This window comes from Camelus bactrianus, chromosome 29 (genome assembly GCF_048773025.1).
Source record: "Camelus bactrianus isolate YW-2024 breed Bactrian camel chromosome 29, ASM4877302v1, whole genome shotgun sequence".
Lineage (NCBI taxonomy): Eukaryota > Metazoa > Chordata > Mammalia > Artiodactyla > Camelidae > Camelus > Camelus bactrianus.
Window position 1 is genome coordinate 2,559,485 of NC_133567.1, and position 20,354 is coordinate 2,579,838.

A 20,354-nucleotide genomic window follows, 5' to 3' on the forward strand; every position below is an offset into this window, starting at 1 on the left:
ATGGTAGGACAGGGGCTTACACCGCACGTAACTGCGGTGAGGAGATCAGACGGAAGAGTTCTGAAGTGTCTTGTGTGTGGGGGTGAATAACTTGAGACTTTGGTAAGTTAGGGGAGTGTGTTAAAATGTCAAGAGCACTAAAAGCAGAAAAAAGACTAACAGACCAAAAAAAAAAAAATCAATCCTAAAAAAAGGAGAAAAAACAAAAACATGTTTAAAAGGATACCACAAAACATCATTCTGTATAAAATATTTTTAAATGAATGTAAATGGATGAAATGCTTCAAGTAAAATTCAAACAATTAAAAAAATTTTTTAAGAAACTCAGCTTTGTAAAGTTAGAAAGAGACACACCTTAAAGATACAGAAAAGGTTGAAAATAAAGTTTAAAAGATGAACTAGGTGACCACTAACCAAAACGAAACTGCCACGTGGGCATCAAATCAAACCAAACAGACTTTAAAGCAAAGGGTGCAGAGGGTTCCCACACCGTATCCTGCGGTGTCGTCACATCAGAGTACACACAGCAACGCCGAGGACAACAGGGGTTCTGCCAAAACCCCACATGTGCTGCAGCGTGCACACGAAGCGCTTGCTTGAGCCTGCGTGGGCCCGCGTTAGACTTGGTGTAGCTGACACAGAGCACCATGCTGAGCTGCATAATACATACTCTTTTTAAACACATCAAGCATTTGTTAAAAATGATGATTTAGGGGGACTAAAACAAGAAGTACGCTTGCTCTTGTTCACCACTTCTAGTCAGCATGACACTGGAGGCCCTAACTAAGCCTTCGTATCTGCTTGAATATTTCATAAAAATAAATCTTAACCTTCAGAGGTGGCAACAGTCAAGAGGAAATGGGAGGTCTGAACACGGACCACTTACATCCTAGCTCAGCAGGCGTCCATAGGTGAACTGACATTTTCTAAATTTAAAAAGAAGAGAAAAAGAAAAGGCAGGCCACTGGAGAATGAGGCTTAATTAAATGCAACTGTTTATTTAAAATAATTGTCCAAGTTTTTCCCAAAAGTTAACAGGTTTTGCTTCACTTTCGTCCTCTCAAACAGCTAGAAACCAAGACTTAACATTTTTTGTATTTTATTTTAACTACTGTGTATGCTATTTTAATGACATTTTCTTTATTAATACTAGAACCAGATATATTGACCAACAAGCAGTACAGATCTAGAGTATCTTCCCGGCAGTCACGGGGCTGCTGACCAGCTCCTGGGATCGAGCAGACTCCCGGTGCCACAGCAGGCCGTCTCCAACGAGCGGCATGACTCAGAAAGGTCACGCTCCCACCCCAGGCCTCCTGCCTCACCGCAAAATAAAGGACTAGATTTGGTGACTTCCTCTATTTTATTCTGGTGTAAAAATTCCATGAATACAGTGCTCATCATTTTCAGTTAATTTTACTTCATCTTTATTTGCTACTCTCCACATATAAAGCATAATTATCCACAAATATAACATGATTCATTAAAAAATAAACACCCAAAATATTCTTAATCATTCTGATATATTCCCATTAACAGATAAAAGGGCTTTCACTTAAAATTTCATTTTTTATTTCTATTTCTTTATTTAAAGTCAATAATAAAGTCAGGACTGTAAAATAAATGCATTTAAAAACACAAAAGACACATTTCAATGACAACAAATAGGCAATGATCATGAAAATCTACTGTACATTTTGCCAAGGTCAACAGAAAGAAAGCTGATATGAAAAAAATCAGTCTTCGAATATATTCTTAACAGAAACCTCCCTCATGAATAGTAAAATTATCATTTAAGAAAACATATGTTGACATATCTGGAAACTCACTCCAAAAACAACAAAGCTGGGTGGAGGTCGGGGGGCTTGATAAAAATATGTGGGCACCAGAACTCAAGATTAAACTTCGAAAACTAACATATATTTCAAAATAAAATGAACGTTGCTAACGGATGACAACCGTATGAAACTACTTTTTTCCTTGATAGAAATGAGATGGGGCGTTTCTTAACAATAACAGCTCAGTAGTCATCTAAGAAAAGCTGTGGAGACACCCCCCTAGCCCCCAACCCCCACTCCCAAGCCGCAGGCCCAGTTACTGGTACAACAGACGGCTTCCATAAAGGTATCTTTCCTATTACTAAAATATCTTCATTTACCTGGGTAATTCATGCTTAGAATATTTCAAACACTTGCTTTTAGATGCAGAGCATTCCCAGAGCTGGGACCTTTAAAACCATCTATATATTACTAAGGGTTGACTCTGCAGTGAGAGAATAACCCTTCCACTAGACACTGATCGGGTTTCCTTGAGCGTATTTGATCAATTATTGTAACAGTGATGCTGGTGATAGTAAGTGATAACTCTCAAATTTTTCATTTTAAAAAATATATAATCCATGTAACACTAGTAAAGAAGTTGCACTGCGTACTTTCCTAAAAGGAAGGGCTCTCCAGGCCCTGGAAGGAAGAAAAGCAACAGCTCATGACGGCATCTCCTGCCTGCGTTACCGCCAACATTCCAGCGATGAATGGAACGTGTGACACTAAGCAAACGATGCAGGCCGCTGTAATGTTAACACGAGAAACAAGAACGAAAAACAGGAGGAAGTCAGATGAGCACAAAGCAGGTCCCGAAGATCGCACGGTGACGCCGACCGACCCTTCACAGCACGAGGCCTCCACACAGAGCCCCAGGGCTTCCCGGGCCGCGGGGGTGGGTCCCAGGGCAGGCGCGGGAAGCTCAGCCCGCCCTCGTCGACGGTGAGCGGGCGGGCGCGCCGGGGGCTCCCTGTGCCAACGCGCTCCCGACACCTGCTCTGGCCGTGGACAGTCACCCAAGGGCCTGGGCACCCGCCTCGCCGAGCTCGTGGTCCGCGAGCGCTGACAGCGCGGGGGCCCACGCGGACCGCGAGCTGCACTGCGCAGTGTTGAACGCGGACACTCACCTAACGTGCTCGTGCAGGTCTCTACGAGAGAAGCAGGCGTTTCCCCGTGTCTTTTGGCAATGGATTCAAAAGCGGGAGCAGCAGTGCCGTGAATGCCGCGGAGGGTGGGCTGACTTAAAGCTCAGTGCTCAGTCCCGTGGTGGCTGCCACAGAAGTGGCGGGCGGGTCTGCAGAGCACTTCCTCTCCCTGTGAGGTGACAAAGTTCCCACGGAGGACACGCAGACGGCTGCATCCAGATCAGACTGTACACGCCTCGTGGTCACTTCAGCCCATTCAGAAGTCACCCGGACCCTCACCACCACCCCTGTGCGAGGACCAGGCGACGACTCGCAGTCCACTCCGGACGGTTGTTGGACTCCACTCTTGAAGTTGCTCTGAGTTAAAACAGCGATTTTCCCAAGATTTAAAGAAAATATATTTTATAAAAGGGATTCTTTGTAATCACTGAATACATCATTTATTTACTAAGACAGAAACAAGTTATACGTTTTCCACTATAAATTCACTCTGATGAAAGAAAGAATTCTCCTTTAACTCCTAACAGACGCTACGTTTTCAAGACTAAAGGAATCATCAGTAGGCATTCTCTCTTCTCGCTCTAGGTTACTTTTCCCTAAAATACGTCAAGTAGGCTTTGAGGGACTCCGGGAGGGGCAGCTTCATGATCTTCTCCCGCAGCAGGTTCTGCGGCGGCTCCTCCGGCTTGGTGGCCTCGCCGTCGTCCTTCTCCTCCTCCTCTCTGTCTTCCTCCATCCTCTCCTCCTCCTCACTGTCTAGAGGCTGAGGAATAAGCTGATTACCCACAAACACATAAGTGTTAATTCTCTGTTTAACCCTCTTTCTTTTCCTTTTGGGTGGCGCCCTCTGAGGAATCCCCTTGGCCTGCATCTCATCGTTTATGAAATTTCTCAGCGTGCGGCGGATGTAAATACGAGCCAAGTCCTGCAGGTTCCTGACGGCACAGGGGGCTAAAAACACACACAAAACAGAGAAAGTGAACATTACATGCTGCTCATTTCTTGGTGACTAGGAGAAGACACGACGTATAAAAACCCTGACGTTCATCTAGCGAAGATTTTAGGAAGGGTGATTACCGGGTGCCAAGAGCACTCAGCACCAAGGACAGCGGGCAGCACGGGGCTGGTGTGCGGACGCGTGCGCACAGAGCTTCTCTGGGGTAAGTAACTTGGGAGTCAGGGCACAGAGAACCGCGTAGTTGGGAGGCAAGATTAGGAGAGAGACTTTCCCTGCATGTGTCATACACCTCCTGACATTGAAAAGCATATGAAGAATCTATTTAAAAACTCAGATAAAGGCACCGTTGGGGCAGCTGCCTCCGTCTGAGCTCCCAAGTTGTTACACACACGTGCACACACGCAGTTTCTATGTTTCTATAAACCAACAAGCAGAGCTGGTTCACAGGTTAAGACCGCCAGAAACCACGCTGCAACAAACACCTCACCAGCCCCCAAACCCCACAGCCCTCGCCACAGTACTGCTGTTCCCTTCTGAGATATGGGGTGGGGTCGGGACACACCCTGCCCGCGTCACTGCATTCCCCCAGACGCAGAACCGTGGGAGCCCCGCACCACACCTCCTCCTGGTAGCCTGCTCCCACACGCAACCCCTAGAGAAATAAACTCTCCAGTCCCCACCTGAAATTCCTGCCTCCCAGCTTCCATCCCTGTGGAAATAAATCCGTTGTCAAGGGTCCTTCTCAAACACCCAATACGACAGAACACAGCCCTCCTCAGTTCAACATTAAAAACCTTCATCACTTATCTCCTCTTTACTGTCGGTACTCTTTTCTGGAAACCTCCCTTCCAGACTTTCCTGTTCTCACGTTAGTTATCCGTATGTGTATGTGGTCTCTCTGCCCAGACTCGGCTCTTGGAGGGGCAGGAAGCTGGGGCGTTTCCTCGTCCCCTCCCCTCAGGGCCCTGCACAGCACACCTCCTGTCCCAGGCTCACAGCTCCTGCCGCGTCCCCACCTGCCCGAGTGCCCTGGGCTCCACCGCCCGCAAGCTGGGTACGCCCTGCAGCAGCAGGTGAAGTTTCTCATAACCAGGAAGGAGGCCTCTGAGACCAACTCAGATCCCGGCACACACGTCCTGGCCTGCTAGCACACCTTCTCTTCCAACTCTACTGAAACCTGAAGCGGAAAGGAGGCTAAAGGCCCCCGGGCAGGCTCGGCTGGCCATCTACCCAGCCATCCGCGGGAACCGGAGCTCGAGCTCTGCTCCCGCCAGCGGTCAGCCGTGTGAACACGGGTCAGAAGTGACAGCCTCCTCCCTTGGATGTCACAACATGTGAAACACCACTTGCCGAAACTGTGATTTCACATTCACTCAACAACCATGTGCCAAGCCACCTGCCAGGCGCCGGGACAGAACTCGGGCAGGCGCAGCAGATGACACACTGAGAAACAGCCCTGCCATTAGGGACACTGCACATTTGGGGGAGGCGGTAGATAAAAAAAATTATGGGGGAAAAACAGGGGAGGTGGAAAAGCCACCTGCTGTCAACAGGTGGTCTGCATGGTGTTGCTGTGGGGGTCACATCTGTATTTGGACCCACATGACAGGAGGAAGTGGCCTGAGTGCCAGGGGCAGGGACCACAGCCCTGAGCGTAGGGCTCAGTCGTGGTGGAAGGAGCTGAAGGCCAGTGGGCCAAGTACACGCAGGAGGGACCCGAGCCGCAGCTGCGCAGCCATGCCGAGGCCCTGAGAGAGCAAAAAAGCAGGGCTGTCGAGCGTGAGGCCACCTCGCTGCTCCCCTGGGGAGTGCAGGTGGGAAGGGCCAAGCAGGAGGCCGGCAGCCACTCCAGGACACACGGGGGACAGGACACACTCGGACGGAGAGAAAGGGACGGGTCTGAGCTTGGCTGTGAAGGCAAGGCACACAGGGGCGGGATAAGGGATCATCGGGCCCACTGCGAGGCAGGCGCTCGTGTGACAGGAAGAAAAGAACGTGCCGTGTCTGCGCTGGGTCTGGGGTGCCTGTTACGTGTCCCAAGTGCAGGTTTTAGGAGCATGGACGACAGAGGCATCCGGTCACCGTGCTGACGCTGAGCATTAGCAGCTCATTCTGGGCCGAGTGAGGAAGTAGACAGAGGGTCACTAACCTGCCCAGGGCCACCGAGGCCACGGCAACGTGAGTGGGACCTGGAGGCAGACGTCTGCCCTTTCCAGCCACAGCAGCTGGGCCCCGGCTCTGGGACTCAGGCAGGGCCAAGGCCAGAGACAGAAGCCAGGAGCCCGGCGTGACCTGCCAAGGCCGGGGAGGCACCCACGAGGGAGGCGGGGGAGGCCAAGCCCATGTCAGGGCGTCAGACACCAGAAAGACACTAAGAAAGGCGCTCGGCCCGTCTCGCCCGCCCCGCCCAGGACCCTCCCCACATCGGGGTTCTCCGCAAGCCTGACTGCAGCCCAGCCAAGGAGCTGCAGCCACCCTGAGACTCAGGTCTGGGCTCGGAGTGACGGAGCGACCCAGCTCTTCTCAGACTCAACCAAGGCTGCCCTGTGTTTGCCATCCCCTGTGTGTGGAAAACGATGCCGACACACTTACTATGATTAATACATTCCTTTTTGTTTGACTTGCCCCTTCTTTTCACATTTCAATGAAGGCAGCTCAGAGTCTGGTGCAAGGCAGTTTTATCCAAACACACACACGCAAAATGGAACACGTCCACTGACTACATTACTGCCTATTCACTTGGCTCTCCGTGAGGACCAGCCCACGAAACCCCAGGCACGGGAGTGGAGGAACATGGAGTGACGGCCCCACGGGGGGACCGGCGTCACTTACGGAGCCCCACGCAGTCCGGCTTGCCACTGTCACTCTTGCTCGGCTGCACCAGGGGAGCAAAGGAGACAGCGAGGATGTTCTTACTCTCCCAGGTGTTCTGTCCCGTTCGCATGATCTGTGTCAGCTGTTTAGAGGGAGACAGCAAACGGAATAGGTTAATCCTGGAAGTGTGATCATCTGACACTCAGTTTCAGAACAGGCACCAATGACTGCTCTGTAGTCACGTGCACCTGAATGCAACCAAATTACGTTCACTTAAGTATCTACCATAAAGTAATACAGAAGGAGTCACAAATGTTAGCTGTTCAAGACGGATACTTCAATGCACACGGGAAGATTCTGCAGGGCCTGACAGCTTTTAGGGATATTACTCCAATCCACGCCTGCCACTGGCTCCCAAAATACAGGCTGTGTGGTTAAAGCAAGTTTTATCAGAGAAACAAGCTTTGATTACTGTACCAGGGAGTCAACTTCATGGTCTTCCACGGTGGTGATAAAATACAGCTTCTAATTCTAATCCCAACATGCTATCTCGTAAGTATGTGTGATCAGTCACACAGGGGTCGGAAGCTGCACCCACCCATCAGCCGTCCTTGGAAACACACTCGCTCCGACACGGCCTGATCAAGCTGCATTAGGACCTTCAGTTTATAGTATAAAAAGCAGCCCGTTATCACACTGACATTAGCACAACAGTGTATAGCAAATATTCAATAAAACACCATTGGGAAAATGTATTTTAAATGTTTTAAGATGTATCTTTAAAGGAAAATCAGAAAAGACTGTTCATCCGGGAGTCTCGACTCTGTAAGCAAAAGCAAGTAGCGACACTTTTCCAAGAATGTATTTTAACGAATGTTTTACATCATGTCTCTGTAATAACTGACAAACTACTTGCTACCAAGTACAGCACATGGCGATGCTGAAATCCCCTGACCTGTAAACCGCGTGTTGTGAAGTTGGGGGACCCTCAGATACACAAACCCCAGAACAACCACGCTAGGTCCCAGTCATCTTGGACAATCAACCTTCTACTTACAAACCACAAGCTGTTTTAAACATCTCAGATTTAGGTTAATAGGAATAAAAAAGGTATTTTCTAAAACCTGTATTTATATATTTTTAAAGGAAAAGAAAACCCATCCATTTTCTGAATAAATTAGTATGTTATACATTTTATTATACCTAGTAACTCCAAACCAAAGGCAGGCGAATAGATGAAAAATACTTTCAAATGAGTCTACGCAGTAGTAAAAGCAGATTTAAAAATTCACTTGTTTCTGTAATTGAGTTCAGCTCAAACTAAACCCCAAGTGGGATTTCCTTTTCACATGTTCAGAGTGGGGGGGTGCTGGAAACAGCAGCTGCAGAGGTCCTCACACTTGGGGCACCTCCAGCGAGGAAGCCGCAGGGCGCAGCGAGACCGTCTCTGCTGACCTAGTAAAGGGGCCTGCTCTGCATCTGCTTTGGTTAAATAATGAAGAGTCCACTCCAGTTTTTTCCTGTAGAGACAGATCTGTGACGAGTACTCCCTTCTTAAGAATTTCAATGCACCTTCCCCATCTACACTAGAGGCGCCCGTCCCCTACGCCACTGAGCAGTGGTGCTGGGAGCTACCTGGTCCTCGACAGGCATGACGAGAATGCCCCCGACCTTCAGCAGTATTTTCATGTAGTTCTCGTGGTCCTTCTGGACCCCGGCGCCACAGTAAATCCGATCGTACTGATGGCTGTCCGACGCGATCTGGAGGCAATTACCCACCACAAACGCTGGTTCACAGAACTCAAATCTGTACAGAAAAACAAAAAACATTTGAATCCACTTCAACAAAAGATTGGGTCCAAAAAAAATTAACATAAGCCAGTTCTTTGAAATAATAAAGTTACCAAAGTTAATTATACAGATAAAATACCACTATGAAATTTGGTTTAAACATCATGTTCATGAAGTTTAACCCTGACCAAAGACACTGTTCTATTATCACTGACAGAGTGCACATTTTTTTCAAAACATAAACCTGTCTCCTGCCACACTGGAACCATACGTAGAAGGAGAAAACAGTGATAGGCCAGCACACTGCCACCGTCGTGATGCCCCACGGACCACAGACAAGGGTGAGACCCCCAAGGGCCAGACAAAGGGAGCGGGCTTCCTCACCGACCGCCCTTTGGCCCCGGGGAAGCTGAGGGCCTGAGGTGTGGGGTGGGCAGGGCAGGGCAGGGCAGGGCAGGCTCCTCCTCCAACACTCCCTGCAGCTAAGAGCACCAGGGCTTGCCAGGAGAAGGCATCAGGGCCCGGCCACATTCTCTTGCCGCCACTAAGATCGGGGAGGTCTTCCTGACGCGTTCCGGCAGAGCCGTGCTGCAGGAGTGGAACAGAGAGCAAAGGAAGGGCTCTCTCTTCCTGCTGCAGGCCCCTGTGACCTCCCTATGCCACAGAAGAGACAGTTCCAAAGCAAAGGCAACTTGTCCAGGCCGCCTGTTCCTGGTTGCAGTGTTGGTTCACGGTACATGGAGTTATGCTTTCACAAACTAACCTAGTTAGACTTCTCCTTTATTCCTCAAATTCTGACTAATCTGAAAACAGTCTCTAACACACACATAGTTAAAACCCCAGTGCACTAATAAAACATGTACGGTAATCTTTCAATCAACTCATGGAATATCCTCTCACCTTTAAGCTGACTGAAATACAACCATACGGCAACATCAGGCTATCATTTGAGGAAGAAATAATATACATTCAAAGTTTAGCATGCAGTGAAAAATGACTCTGGTCATTATCATTTATATTTTATAAAACATACCCTGTCCTTTGGTAATTAGTAGACTTATTACATAGTTAGGTTTCCACTAAAGTTACTAAAACTCAGACACACTGTGGTCTCTGGCATTTACAGAAGAGCCGAGCAGAACGACGCCCTGCCCTCAGCTTCCTGTCCGGGTGGAGGGCAGGGCGCACCCCGCGAGGCCGTCCCTGTCCCGCTGCTCCGTCTGCAGTGACTGTGCCCTGGTGCCCACGCTCCCCGACCCCTCACACGCTGCTTACAGCCACAGTTCCATGCCTGGCTTCTGACTGCGCAGGAGAACTATTACGAGGTGTCTTGCAGCCTCTGCCTATGCACCTGCCGCGCTGTTCCTTCGGCTGAAGTGGCCCCCTCTCCCCCTGATAAATGCCTAGCGTCCCTTCCAGACAGCTCAAGTATCAGCTATGCAGTGAGCCCCAGCCCAATGCTTCAACAGGATTTCATTCTTTCTACTTGCACGAGACACACAAAAGTGTAAACCTACCTAAGTTATGGGGAAAATGTTTAATTCCTCCTTTCTACTCAAGACTACAATACAACGTAGGATTGTCTACAATACGGCCAAAATATCATTTCTTGGCTTTTAAATGGTTAGACATTGTGGATCACATGGTTTAATCATCTTACCAAACTCACTGTAAACATTCTTTAAAAAGAAAAAAATACTCTCTTCTATCTAAAAATCCTCAATCTTATAAAAATTCATTTTAAATAACTTAATTTTATAATAATTTAAGCCCATCTTATAATTTGCAGGATGAATGTGAGCAGGGAATTTAAATTTAACAATCTGAATGATTAAAAACCTCTTTTATCATTAAATCAACCTAAAAATATGCTTATAGTTTAAAAGCTTCCTACTAGTTAAAGATAAGTGACTGCTCACAGAACTGTTACCTAGGACAGCACCATTACACGGAAACAACTTACAATGAAAACCACTTCTCGTGTTAATTCCACTTTACCACATGCTCATCCCAGCAACATAATCAGAAAGAACTGCGTGACTGGCTCTAAGGCCAAACGTGCGACTCTGGTCAAGTGACCCTGCACTGATGACAAGCACAATTCATCACGCCAGACGCTACTCACGGAGCACCGGTCGTGTAAAGGCTGCAACACGACAGGAAACACTCACACCTACAACTCACATGAGAGACGAGCGTCACACAGCTCACGCCACAGACCAATCTACAATGATGACAAACGCTCTGAAGGAGAGGAATACGGCTCCGTCAGGCTGGGGAGTCGGAGAAAGGCTCCCCGAGAAATGGTAAGCTGCGATCTGAAAGGCGGGACAAACGACCCGAGCCACACTATCCGAGGCAGCGGCCACCAGCCACATGTGGATGCTGAGCCCTTAAAACGTGGCCTGTCCAAACTGAGGTGGACTGAGAGGATAAAAAGCACACACGATCCAAAAGACTTAGTAGGAAATGTAAGTTATCTCAGTATTTCTTTTACACACACACGCACGCACGCACGCGCGCGCACGTGTGTTTCAACAGCCGAATAAACTGAAACACTAAACCACCACCCTCTACTTCTTTACCTGTAAACAGGAGCTTCAAATACCTTCCTCAACACAATCTTCCCTCTGGAACATTCTCTTGGTTTTTCCTTTTATCTCTTTGAACATTTCCTCTGAATTTTAACTGTGTTTCCATCACCTATTATAAGTTCTCAAAAAAACATTTACCAAGTGAAAAACATAAGAACAATAATTGTTTTGTCACTTTTTCCACCTACCAACTTTGACTATGAACCCAAATTTGATAAATCAAATACACTGATCACAAAAATCTCAGGACTAGAAGAGAAATTTGCCCAGAAACAGTCACAGGAAAAATACATACCTATGTCACTCCCTGCATCAACATGATGGCTCTATCAATAACTGTAGCTTCACGTCACAGGATAGACGGGATTTTTCCCCCACAAAGTGCCAAAAGTGCAAAGCTCAAACAGTAAAAAAACTAAAACTAACTCTTGCCTCTAATGAATAAACCAAATGTCCTCAAACTGGAAGTTTCTTTTGGGGGCCTTTCTGCAGATCTTCAATAAGCCACCCTTATTCTAGGAAACAAAGTTTTTGCCTTGTAATGCAGATGGGATATGTGCTTCCCACTCCAGGAGTATTACAAAGAATCATTATAGAGAAAAACCAGCCCTCTAAATGTACAAATAATGTCTATAAAGCAAATGGAGCATCTATTTCTAACAAGTGCTCATGGGGTCTTTACACTTTCATTTAATATATTTTTTTTTACAAAAATATTCAAATTTGAAAGATTAATTAAATTCGAGACAACATTCTAAAAGGATCTGAAGGGCTGGACTATTTCTAGATACTAAACAATAAAACTTCAAGCACATAATTGGGGAGAAAAGTGTAATACTTTTAAATACAGGCACTGAGATACCTAGAACAAAGGAGAGAACTCATATACCAAGCACGTCATAAGAAAGTCCTGACTCTACCAACTTAACTAGCTACAGGGAACACGTCTACCAGAGACAGTTCCATCCGGGGACTGTCTATTACACCTACAGCTACGGCTTCACCTTTTCCAAGAACGCACCAACCCTTCATGTTAATAAAGAAAACAACTCTCACGCTGTCTGTAATTACAACGTTATTTTTTAAACACAAATGGGTTATGGATCATCTTTCCTAATGAAGGACTTAGAGAGGAGCTTTGGTATTTCTGACTACGCAGAACTGAGGATCTCACGTAGACATTCTGTATTCCCACACTGAAATTATGGCTTACTTTTATAATAGCATTTCATGTAAATTAATTCATATCAATTCTGCTAATAACATTTTTTCGGAAAGTCTACAATTAACATTTTTCAGGCAAGCGTTTGTGGGCACGCTCGTATCTGCACACATGTGCGTGAAGGACGGCCACCGGAGACACGGATGACAGCGGCCTCGCGAGGAGAGGCCACTGCTACCAGTTCCTGCAGCAAAGAAGCGACTCAAGGCACTCCCCTCCTTTCACCTGCTCTGGACTCTGAAAGCTGCTCCTTCCACAGACCTCCACAGGCAGAGGACGCGTTTTGTTCCACAAGCACAATTCTGCGTAATCTGGAAGCGTGCAGTGACACACTGAGCACAAGTTCCCAGTTTATTATAAAATAGTGCTACCTTACTTACAGATTCACACACAACATCTAGGTCTAGAAATAGTGAAAGAGAAAATCCAACTTGCACCTTTTCACATCGACCACACACAGATGAAACCTCAGATGGGGGAGAAACAAAAAACAAACAAAAGCACCAAGAGGCCGACCGGAAGGGGGCCCCCCTGCAAGTGAGGCTCCTGTGCGCCCCCTAGTTTCCACACCTGACTTAGGGGAGTTCATTAAAATCTCACGTCTGTCAGTAAAATGAAAAGCAGCAATCATTTTTATTCCTTGAAGGCAATCTCCAAAACAAAATTTCCCAGACAGAGATGACTCATACTCCTGAATTACACTAAATTACACTTCCTAACAATGTAAGCATCTGTATACAAAAAAAAAAAAAACAGTTCTGCAATGTGTGTAATAACTACACAGTCATTCACCTTAGACCAGTATAATGTCTAAACGGTTTAACAACTTAAACCCGAAAACCCAAAGACTTGAAGACTCTCTTCCGGAGAGAGGGAGAATTATTTGACACACTCTTAGTAAGACGCACACCGACAGTCATCTGTGGGAAAACACAGAGCACGTGGACTCCTGCTTCACAAAGTGAACACTTGGTGGGGTAACACAGGAGTCTGATCACCTACCTTCAAGGTGGTTCTCTTCACAGGTGCACGCTGGATTAGCTTCATCGTGAGGCGGGCGGGCGACTTCGTCCACGGCAGGGACCTTGCCAGCTTGCCCACATAATTCTTTGATAAGCTGCTAGCAGAGCAGGTGACCTAGCCTTGCCCTGCAGCTCCCCTCTCAGACGGATAGTCTAGGTCTAGGAGCTGACTGAGAGCAGAAGAAACAACATTCCCCTTGACCACACCGCTGAAGTCGGGGCCGAAAGTCTGCACCCCTGCTTTACCGTGTGCCACAGGACGCTGCCACTGACTCCTAGACTCGTACGCCAACGGAATAAAGGATTTCAAGGACATAGGAAAGAATCCTATCTTGTTCTCACACCTCGTCCAAAACAACCTGCCGAATGAATCACAGACACTTCTTTTTCTTAAAACACTTTGTCAAAACATACATTTTGAGCTGTAACAGCTATGACTGCTTCATTAAAACAAGACATTGAGAAGGAAACCCAGGGAAACGTTCATCTCTTGATCTCCAAATACACTTAAACCATTTAAAAACTTTTACAACCAAGAATTAAGCTATTGAATTTTAAAAATTAAGAAAACAAAGACTTTACCTTTTCAAGTGTTTTCCCTTCCAATTGCATCAAACTCACCTCAGAATCATTCCAACACCATTTAAAGCAAAGTGTTGAGAGGAAATACAGAGGCTTCTCAATGAACAGAGCTTCAGGGAACCCCGCAAGACCAACACCAACCTCTCAACATTTTATAAGAAATGTGGCAGGTACATCATGTAAAAGTGAGCCCTCGTGTATTTCAACAGTAATTTCTTGTTAAAAAAAAAAAAAACAAAACTTGGGCTAAACACCATTTTACTTCTGTCAAACAGTATGTTATTCTTGGAATAATTTCTTCTCCTAACAACGTGTTAGAAGCCATCAAACTTTTCCCCGTGCCATTTCTAACTGATGATAAAATGCATAACTAACAGCCCTGATGACTGTTTTGAAGTATTTCTCTGTCCCATCACGTGAATGTTTTTCATGATTAAACCTGTGTTGACAACCTGTAATACCTCTCATAAAACTATCATCAGAACATTACCAATAAACCAAAACGTCCAGGTATCTAAGAAACAGTCTGAAATAACGCTGAGTGCATGTTCATAGACAGCAGAACGACTCCAAGTATGACACCATTCTCTAAAAGACGAAGCAGGGCTCCTCCAGGGGTAAAGCTGACAGAACACAGACAGCATCACTGAGCTTTTTCCAATGCAAACTGAGTTCTGTGAAAAATGAGCCTGTAATTAAAATAAAGTTAGAACACTAGATGGTGACATCAATCAATAAAATCTGCTAAAATACAAACAACTAAACTAACCCTGACTTTAATTTAAAATTTATTCCTCAACCAAGTTTGAGGAAGTCACTGCCACTCCTGCTCGCCCGCACCCCCAACAGTCACTCACACCGCAGGTCAATCTCACTAGTGAACAGGGTAGGTGTGCTTTGTAATAAAAACGCTCTAGTGCGTTTAAACATGTTAACAGGGCTCCTTAAATTCTAATCTGGAAAAAATAAATAAATGATGGAAATAGAAGTGTGGCTTCCACTTCTGTCATCTGGCGCTGAGGTGCTGGGCTGTAATTCATTGGTCAGCTCACTGCCAGGAAGGAAAATGTTCACCTCACCGTAGCTACATCAGAACTAAACAAAAAAACCGGCCTTGCTGAAGTTTTGGCCTGCCTACCCTCGTTCAGGATGGTACGTGGTACTTAATGAACAGATAATACATGTCAGCCGCTGTTATTTTTATCATCTCATTACTGTTTCCAGGACTCACATCATGACTCACTTATAGGAAAAATTACAGAACAATGGTCCTCCATTCAAATAGAATGAAAGTCTTCAATAAATCAGACTACGCTACACTCACGTGGCTGACAGGACAGTATTTCCAGAATCAGGTAAAGCATCCTTGGCGGGGACAGGAGGCAGGAGCTACTGCCTTACCAGTGAACGGCGCAGCCCAAAGCATGCATTCTAGGGCGCAAAGTTCGCTACACGCACCCGTATACACGTTATATAAATACACAAATGAAGCCATGAATAACTGCTATGCAAATTACCAACTTCCCTGCAAAATATTCAGAGCTTAAAGGTTTGCAATTCAGCCTCCTTTAACTGACTCACTCTTCCAGATAAACACAGCCTGAGAGATTATTTTGCTTGCTGTCCAAGCACAAATACTGATTCATATAATGTGACCTTCCCCCGACTTCTCCTTCCCTCATGAAAGCCGGACACCAAAGGCCCACTTTAAAACTGAGGCCCAAAGACCCGTCTCTATCAGAGTGGGCTAAAACAGCGCCGTCTGGAGCGTCCACATGAAGGGTGGAGCAGGGCTCGGCAAGCGGGGACAGCGGCGACACGGCCGGCGCCGGTCTGTGCAGACGGAGTGTCACTGGGGCCCCTACACCCGCCCCTTCCGTGGTGCCCGCAGCCACCTGCGCCCACTTAGCTCAGGGAGCCTGAAACGTGTATTCTCTGTCCTGCACGGGAAAGGCCTGCCAGCGTTCTAGAGCACCTGTGGAATCAGAGGTCAGTTTTATGAGGGAACCTCAGTGACTCTGGAATGCAAACACACAAGAGAACTCTCCCTTCCTTGCTACCCCCAAGCAGAGTAAATTCAGAGCCGCCTCTCCAGACACTTCATTTGCTGAGATAGGACTAAGACACAGAAAGTTTCAAAGTCCATGCATTATAATAAGGATATTTTCTCTGAAAGAAGAAATAGTACTTTCAAGACACAGGAACCAAGCCTGCTTTTAAAAAGCATACACAAAAGCATGCACTCGTATTTTTTAAAGGTCATCTTACATTATATATTCTATATTAGAATATGTAAGGAGTAGCTTTTGAATCTTTTCCCACCTACTATATTTGGGAGTCCACTATGATCTCCAATAGGAGAAATAGTAAGAAAACTTTCAAGATGCAGTTTAAATGATAAACGACATAACAATACTTTTGAAAAAGCAACTGATAAAAAAAGATCCAAGCCAATGGAATAAGACTGGAAAGGCATTAGGTTTTAGCTATCCAATCCCTTAATGTTACACATAATCACGGATACTCTGGTACTAAGGAATGTATTAACAATTTATCTTCCAGAGCTACTTTATACTTTATTAATTAAAATATGTATTTTGATGATCTGTACCCATTTAAATATAATAAAACTTAGGAATGGAATTTTTAAAATCACTTTGCACAGCAAGTTTTTTAAATCTAAAAACTGAAAGTAACCAGAAACATTATCCACAAATGCCAAGAAAAATTGCAAAGAAATCATCAAAACACAAGATGGGAGAAAACTACTGCATCTTCGTAATTTCTGTCACAAAAACCAAATGATGTAAAATGACCCAAAAAAGGAGCCCCTTAAATAATTCATCAACTGCAATTATTTACCCTCCAACCAACTCACTCTTTATGCAGAACAGAGCATTTCCCAGGCCCTACGACCCTCATGTGCAAGATAACTCTGTAATCTGAACTACGTAACCACCATTTCAGAAGCTACTTGATAACCAGGATAGGTAACATTTCTAGAACTGTACTTTTTCAGAATAATTTATTAACATGAGAATCTGTTTTAAAGGTAAGTTGCAACACTTCAGAAATAATCATCCTATAAAGTCTGATTACTTTAACTAAAATAACAAGACCATTAAAAATTATAAAGAAACATTTAGACCAGTCATATCACCATATCTGATGATTCACCATTTTATGAATAACATCTATACAACACAGAAACAGCAAAACTCAAGAAACACAAGCCAAGGACATCTGATCATTTTACAATTACATGAGAACAATTTTAGAAAAATTTTAAAAATTGAGACACTTATATATAGCCTTCAAACTTATCTGTGTTATGGTTATTTAATATTTAAGTTACATCAACAGAGAAGTACTTTAAATAATGACGTACTTTACTGTTTGCCAGGACCGGGACCACGTGTCTATAAGCCATAAACTGACTCCACGGGTACTTGTGAAGAAGTGCCTCAGTGATTCAGAGTCCTTCCTTGGGTCTGTTCTGCCTGACTAATGACCCAAAGCTACATTATCTGTGCCTTTCTTATGTTAGTACCAGAAATACATTACTAGCTAATATATGGTAGATCTCAAGATAGACCCTAAACATTTACTTTTACTAATATTACTTCCATATTTGCTAAGTTTAATTGTATTCAAAAGATCCTTACATGTACATTAAGTTTCAGCATCAAATTTTAAAAATAGAAATTCAATAAATTCAACAAAATTCCATAGTTTTAATAAGTAATATTAGAAAATCCATGCCCACAACTACTAATTAAAAGACAGACAGAAATGACAAAGACACAAAAGGATCCTAACATTGAATCTCAATTTCTTATAAAATTAACCTGAACTAAAAACTCTTATTTCTGTCAAACACTATGTTGTTCTTGGAAACAGAATATGAACCAACACGGTAAGCATTTGAAAAATGATTCAAAATGCGAATTAAATGTTGATTATGTATTAAAACAGAATAAATAAGATAAAGGGTGGTGTTCAATAAACTGGTGAAGGAAATTCGAGTGGCTTGCTCAAACCCATTGAATTAATTGTAGAATAAAACAAAACCTGAGCACATCCAATCCCCTAGCTTGCGGACTTGAGGTCTTCAGCACCCAGTCACACACACTCCAGACGGACACAGACACCCTCTCCTCTGCACTGCAGACTCTGCCACAGCTCAGTTCTGTTCTCCACCCACAGAGTCCACGGCCAGGGACAGATTCAAACTGGTCCGGCAACAGAGACCGAAAGCAAAGGGCCAGGGAGGGGGACAAGGGGGTGGGGAGGGGAAGGAGGCACTCAGAGGCCTTCCGGCCTCCTTCTTGGCACTAAACCCAAGCCTGGACTTCAGAAACAAGCCCCCAGCTCGGGTCCACCCCCAACCCAGGCCTCTCCCCTCCTTGGCCAAGGTAGAGACAGGAGAGGCAGGCTCACTCTCAAGAAGCCAGGTTGGAACTCTGGATGGCTTTTTGCACTAAAACTTTCTTATATAAAGTGACTAAGTTCTAAGGTTGACTCCTATCCTTTTTAAGTCTTTCTCGCTTTGAAAACATGACTAGTTGAGAGAGAAAAACGCCATCCAAATTTTCCAGTTCCACAAGAGTTCACGGACTTGGGCAGAAGCAGCCCTTGCTCCAGCGTTATCACTGCTGGATTTTAGGGGCATTACGCACCAGACAGACTTCCCTGCCAGCTCAAGGACTAAAGCCTGTGGACTATTTCTTCCAAGGGAAGTATGCGTTCATAACAATGGTTTTATAAACAACTTTCCCAAACACAGCCCTCACAAGACGTATCTATTTATTTGTATGGTAATTTCCTCTGGATATATTACTAAGTAATTGAATGTTTACAAGACAGTCCTCTGTATGCTAACAGGCATCACTCTTATGCTACAAATAAAGAAGGCAAACTATTAAACTACTATCCCAAGGGATAAACACAGTCCCTGAAAAATATTCTAATGCCAAGTACATCTTTCCATTCTATCTTCAGAAAAGGCATTTATGTGATGTTTAATGAATGGACATTACCCTACGAGTAAAGTGATGGCAGCTCATAATTAAAAGATGCAAGTTATTTCATTTATTTACAATTTACTATATACTCACACAGAATAAAAATTATAGCACGGAGTAAGTTTTCTTCTTAAGTTTTTTTCTCTCACTTTATACGACACTGATTTTTGTTGCATTCAATTGAGTAATTCAGGATCAAGGAACGACTACGGCACACACGTATCTTCCCATCAAGCACTTTCACATCAGAACTGTAGGCACGAATACTTACTTATCAAAGCTATCACTATTTTTGATGAAGCTCTCCAGCTTTTCCTTGGCATATTCCACCACATCTGAATGAAGCTCAATCCCATGATTTATTCCAAAAGGACCTGCAACCGTAGCAGCAGCATTTTTATTAAAAATATTAATCATGTCTTTACAGAACTCTTTAATTTCTGCTCATTTATCTATCACAGGAGCATTTAAAGAGGGCTTGAAATATGTGAACGTCTGCTAGCCACAGACTTTAAAAGCTGTATGGAAATCTATTTACGTTGCTTAAAAAAAAAAATAAAAACTTCTCTCGAGGCTATAGCTTATCTGTCAGGGCAATACTGCGAAAGAAATAATCACATTTGTGTATGAAGTTTAAGCTATTTACCATAATGGTTTCCTGTATCATTTGTTTAAAACTCGTTAATTCTAACATGTCTGGAACATGGGCTGACTCAGGTACTGCATGTATCTCTCAGAGCACCCCCCGCCCAGGGCCGCCCACACCGTCTGCCTCTGGCGCCCCCGTGTCTAGGGGCATGTGGCCCCACCTGGCACAGCCAGCTGGTTTTACGCTCCTGTTCCAGCACACTCCACACATCTCACTTGGTATTTCTTTTTGCACACAGCCAAGGATGAGCAACACTTCAGGAATGAGGAATAAGGGAGATGATCTTGGAAGGCTCCTTTCCCCAGCCTGTACTGGATGAGAATGTGACCAACAGGATTCAGGTGCACCCTGCTGGCCACAGCCCACCTGAAGGAACACACCACCTCATCCAGCTACCCAGTTCTTCCCAAGCTTCTCAAAGTGGGCCAACCAGGTCTTCCACTCTACACTTCTTTTACTTTGAGATTGATCTCCCAGGAAAAAGTGTGTTTGAGGGTGTACGTGTGTTAGTTTCCGTATCTGATATGTATGTTGGGAGCGACTTAACTGGATGTGCCCTCCTGAATGCCATTAAAAATACAATACATACTGGAGTTCTAATGACCTCCAAGAACTTTAAAATAACAAAAGATCAGTCTTCAAGTAACATGTCTGAATGTACAAGAGGCACATGAAAAAGCCGGTTTGTAATCTAGGAATTACCTAATTATAAAAATTAAGCCAAAATGTTTAG

General features: G+C 44.8%; 1 protein-coding gene across 6 annotated transcripts in view; it reads right to left on the reverse strand.

Moving 5' to 3' along the window:
- Nucleotides 1–972: 972 nt before the first annotated feature.
- Nucleotides 973–20,354, reverse strand: part of PCMTD1 (protein-L-isoaspartate (D-aspartate) O-methyltransferase domain containing 1) — a 53,754-nt gene continuing 34,372 nt past the window's right edge. For 3 of the 6 annotated variants that reach the window (XM_074354888.1, XM_074354887.1, XM_074354890.1), the window contains 4 exons: nucleotides 19,244–19,346; nucleotides 8,373–8,544; nucleotides 6,756–6,879; nucleotides 973–3,916 (listed from right to left, as the gene is read on the reverse strand). In XM_074354888.1, the coding sequence (XP_074210989.1) occupies nucleotides 3,552–3,916; nucleotides 6,756–6,879; nucleotides 8,373–8,544; nucleotides 19,244–19,346 (764 nt within the window). In that variant the 3' untranslated portion in view covers nucleotides 973–3,551. Of the gene's footprint in view, nucleotides 3,917–6,755; nucleotides 6,880–8,372; nucleotides 8,545–13,346; nucleotides 14,638–19,243; nucleotides 19,347–20,354 lie in introns of all 6 variants that reach the window. The other 3 variants (XM_074354889.1, XM_010970708.3, XM_074354891.1) reach the window with 2 other exon arrangements.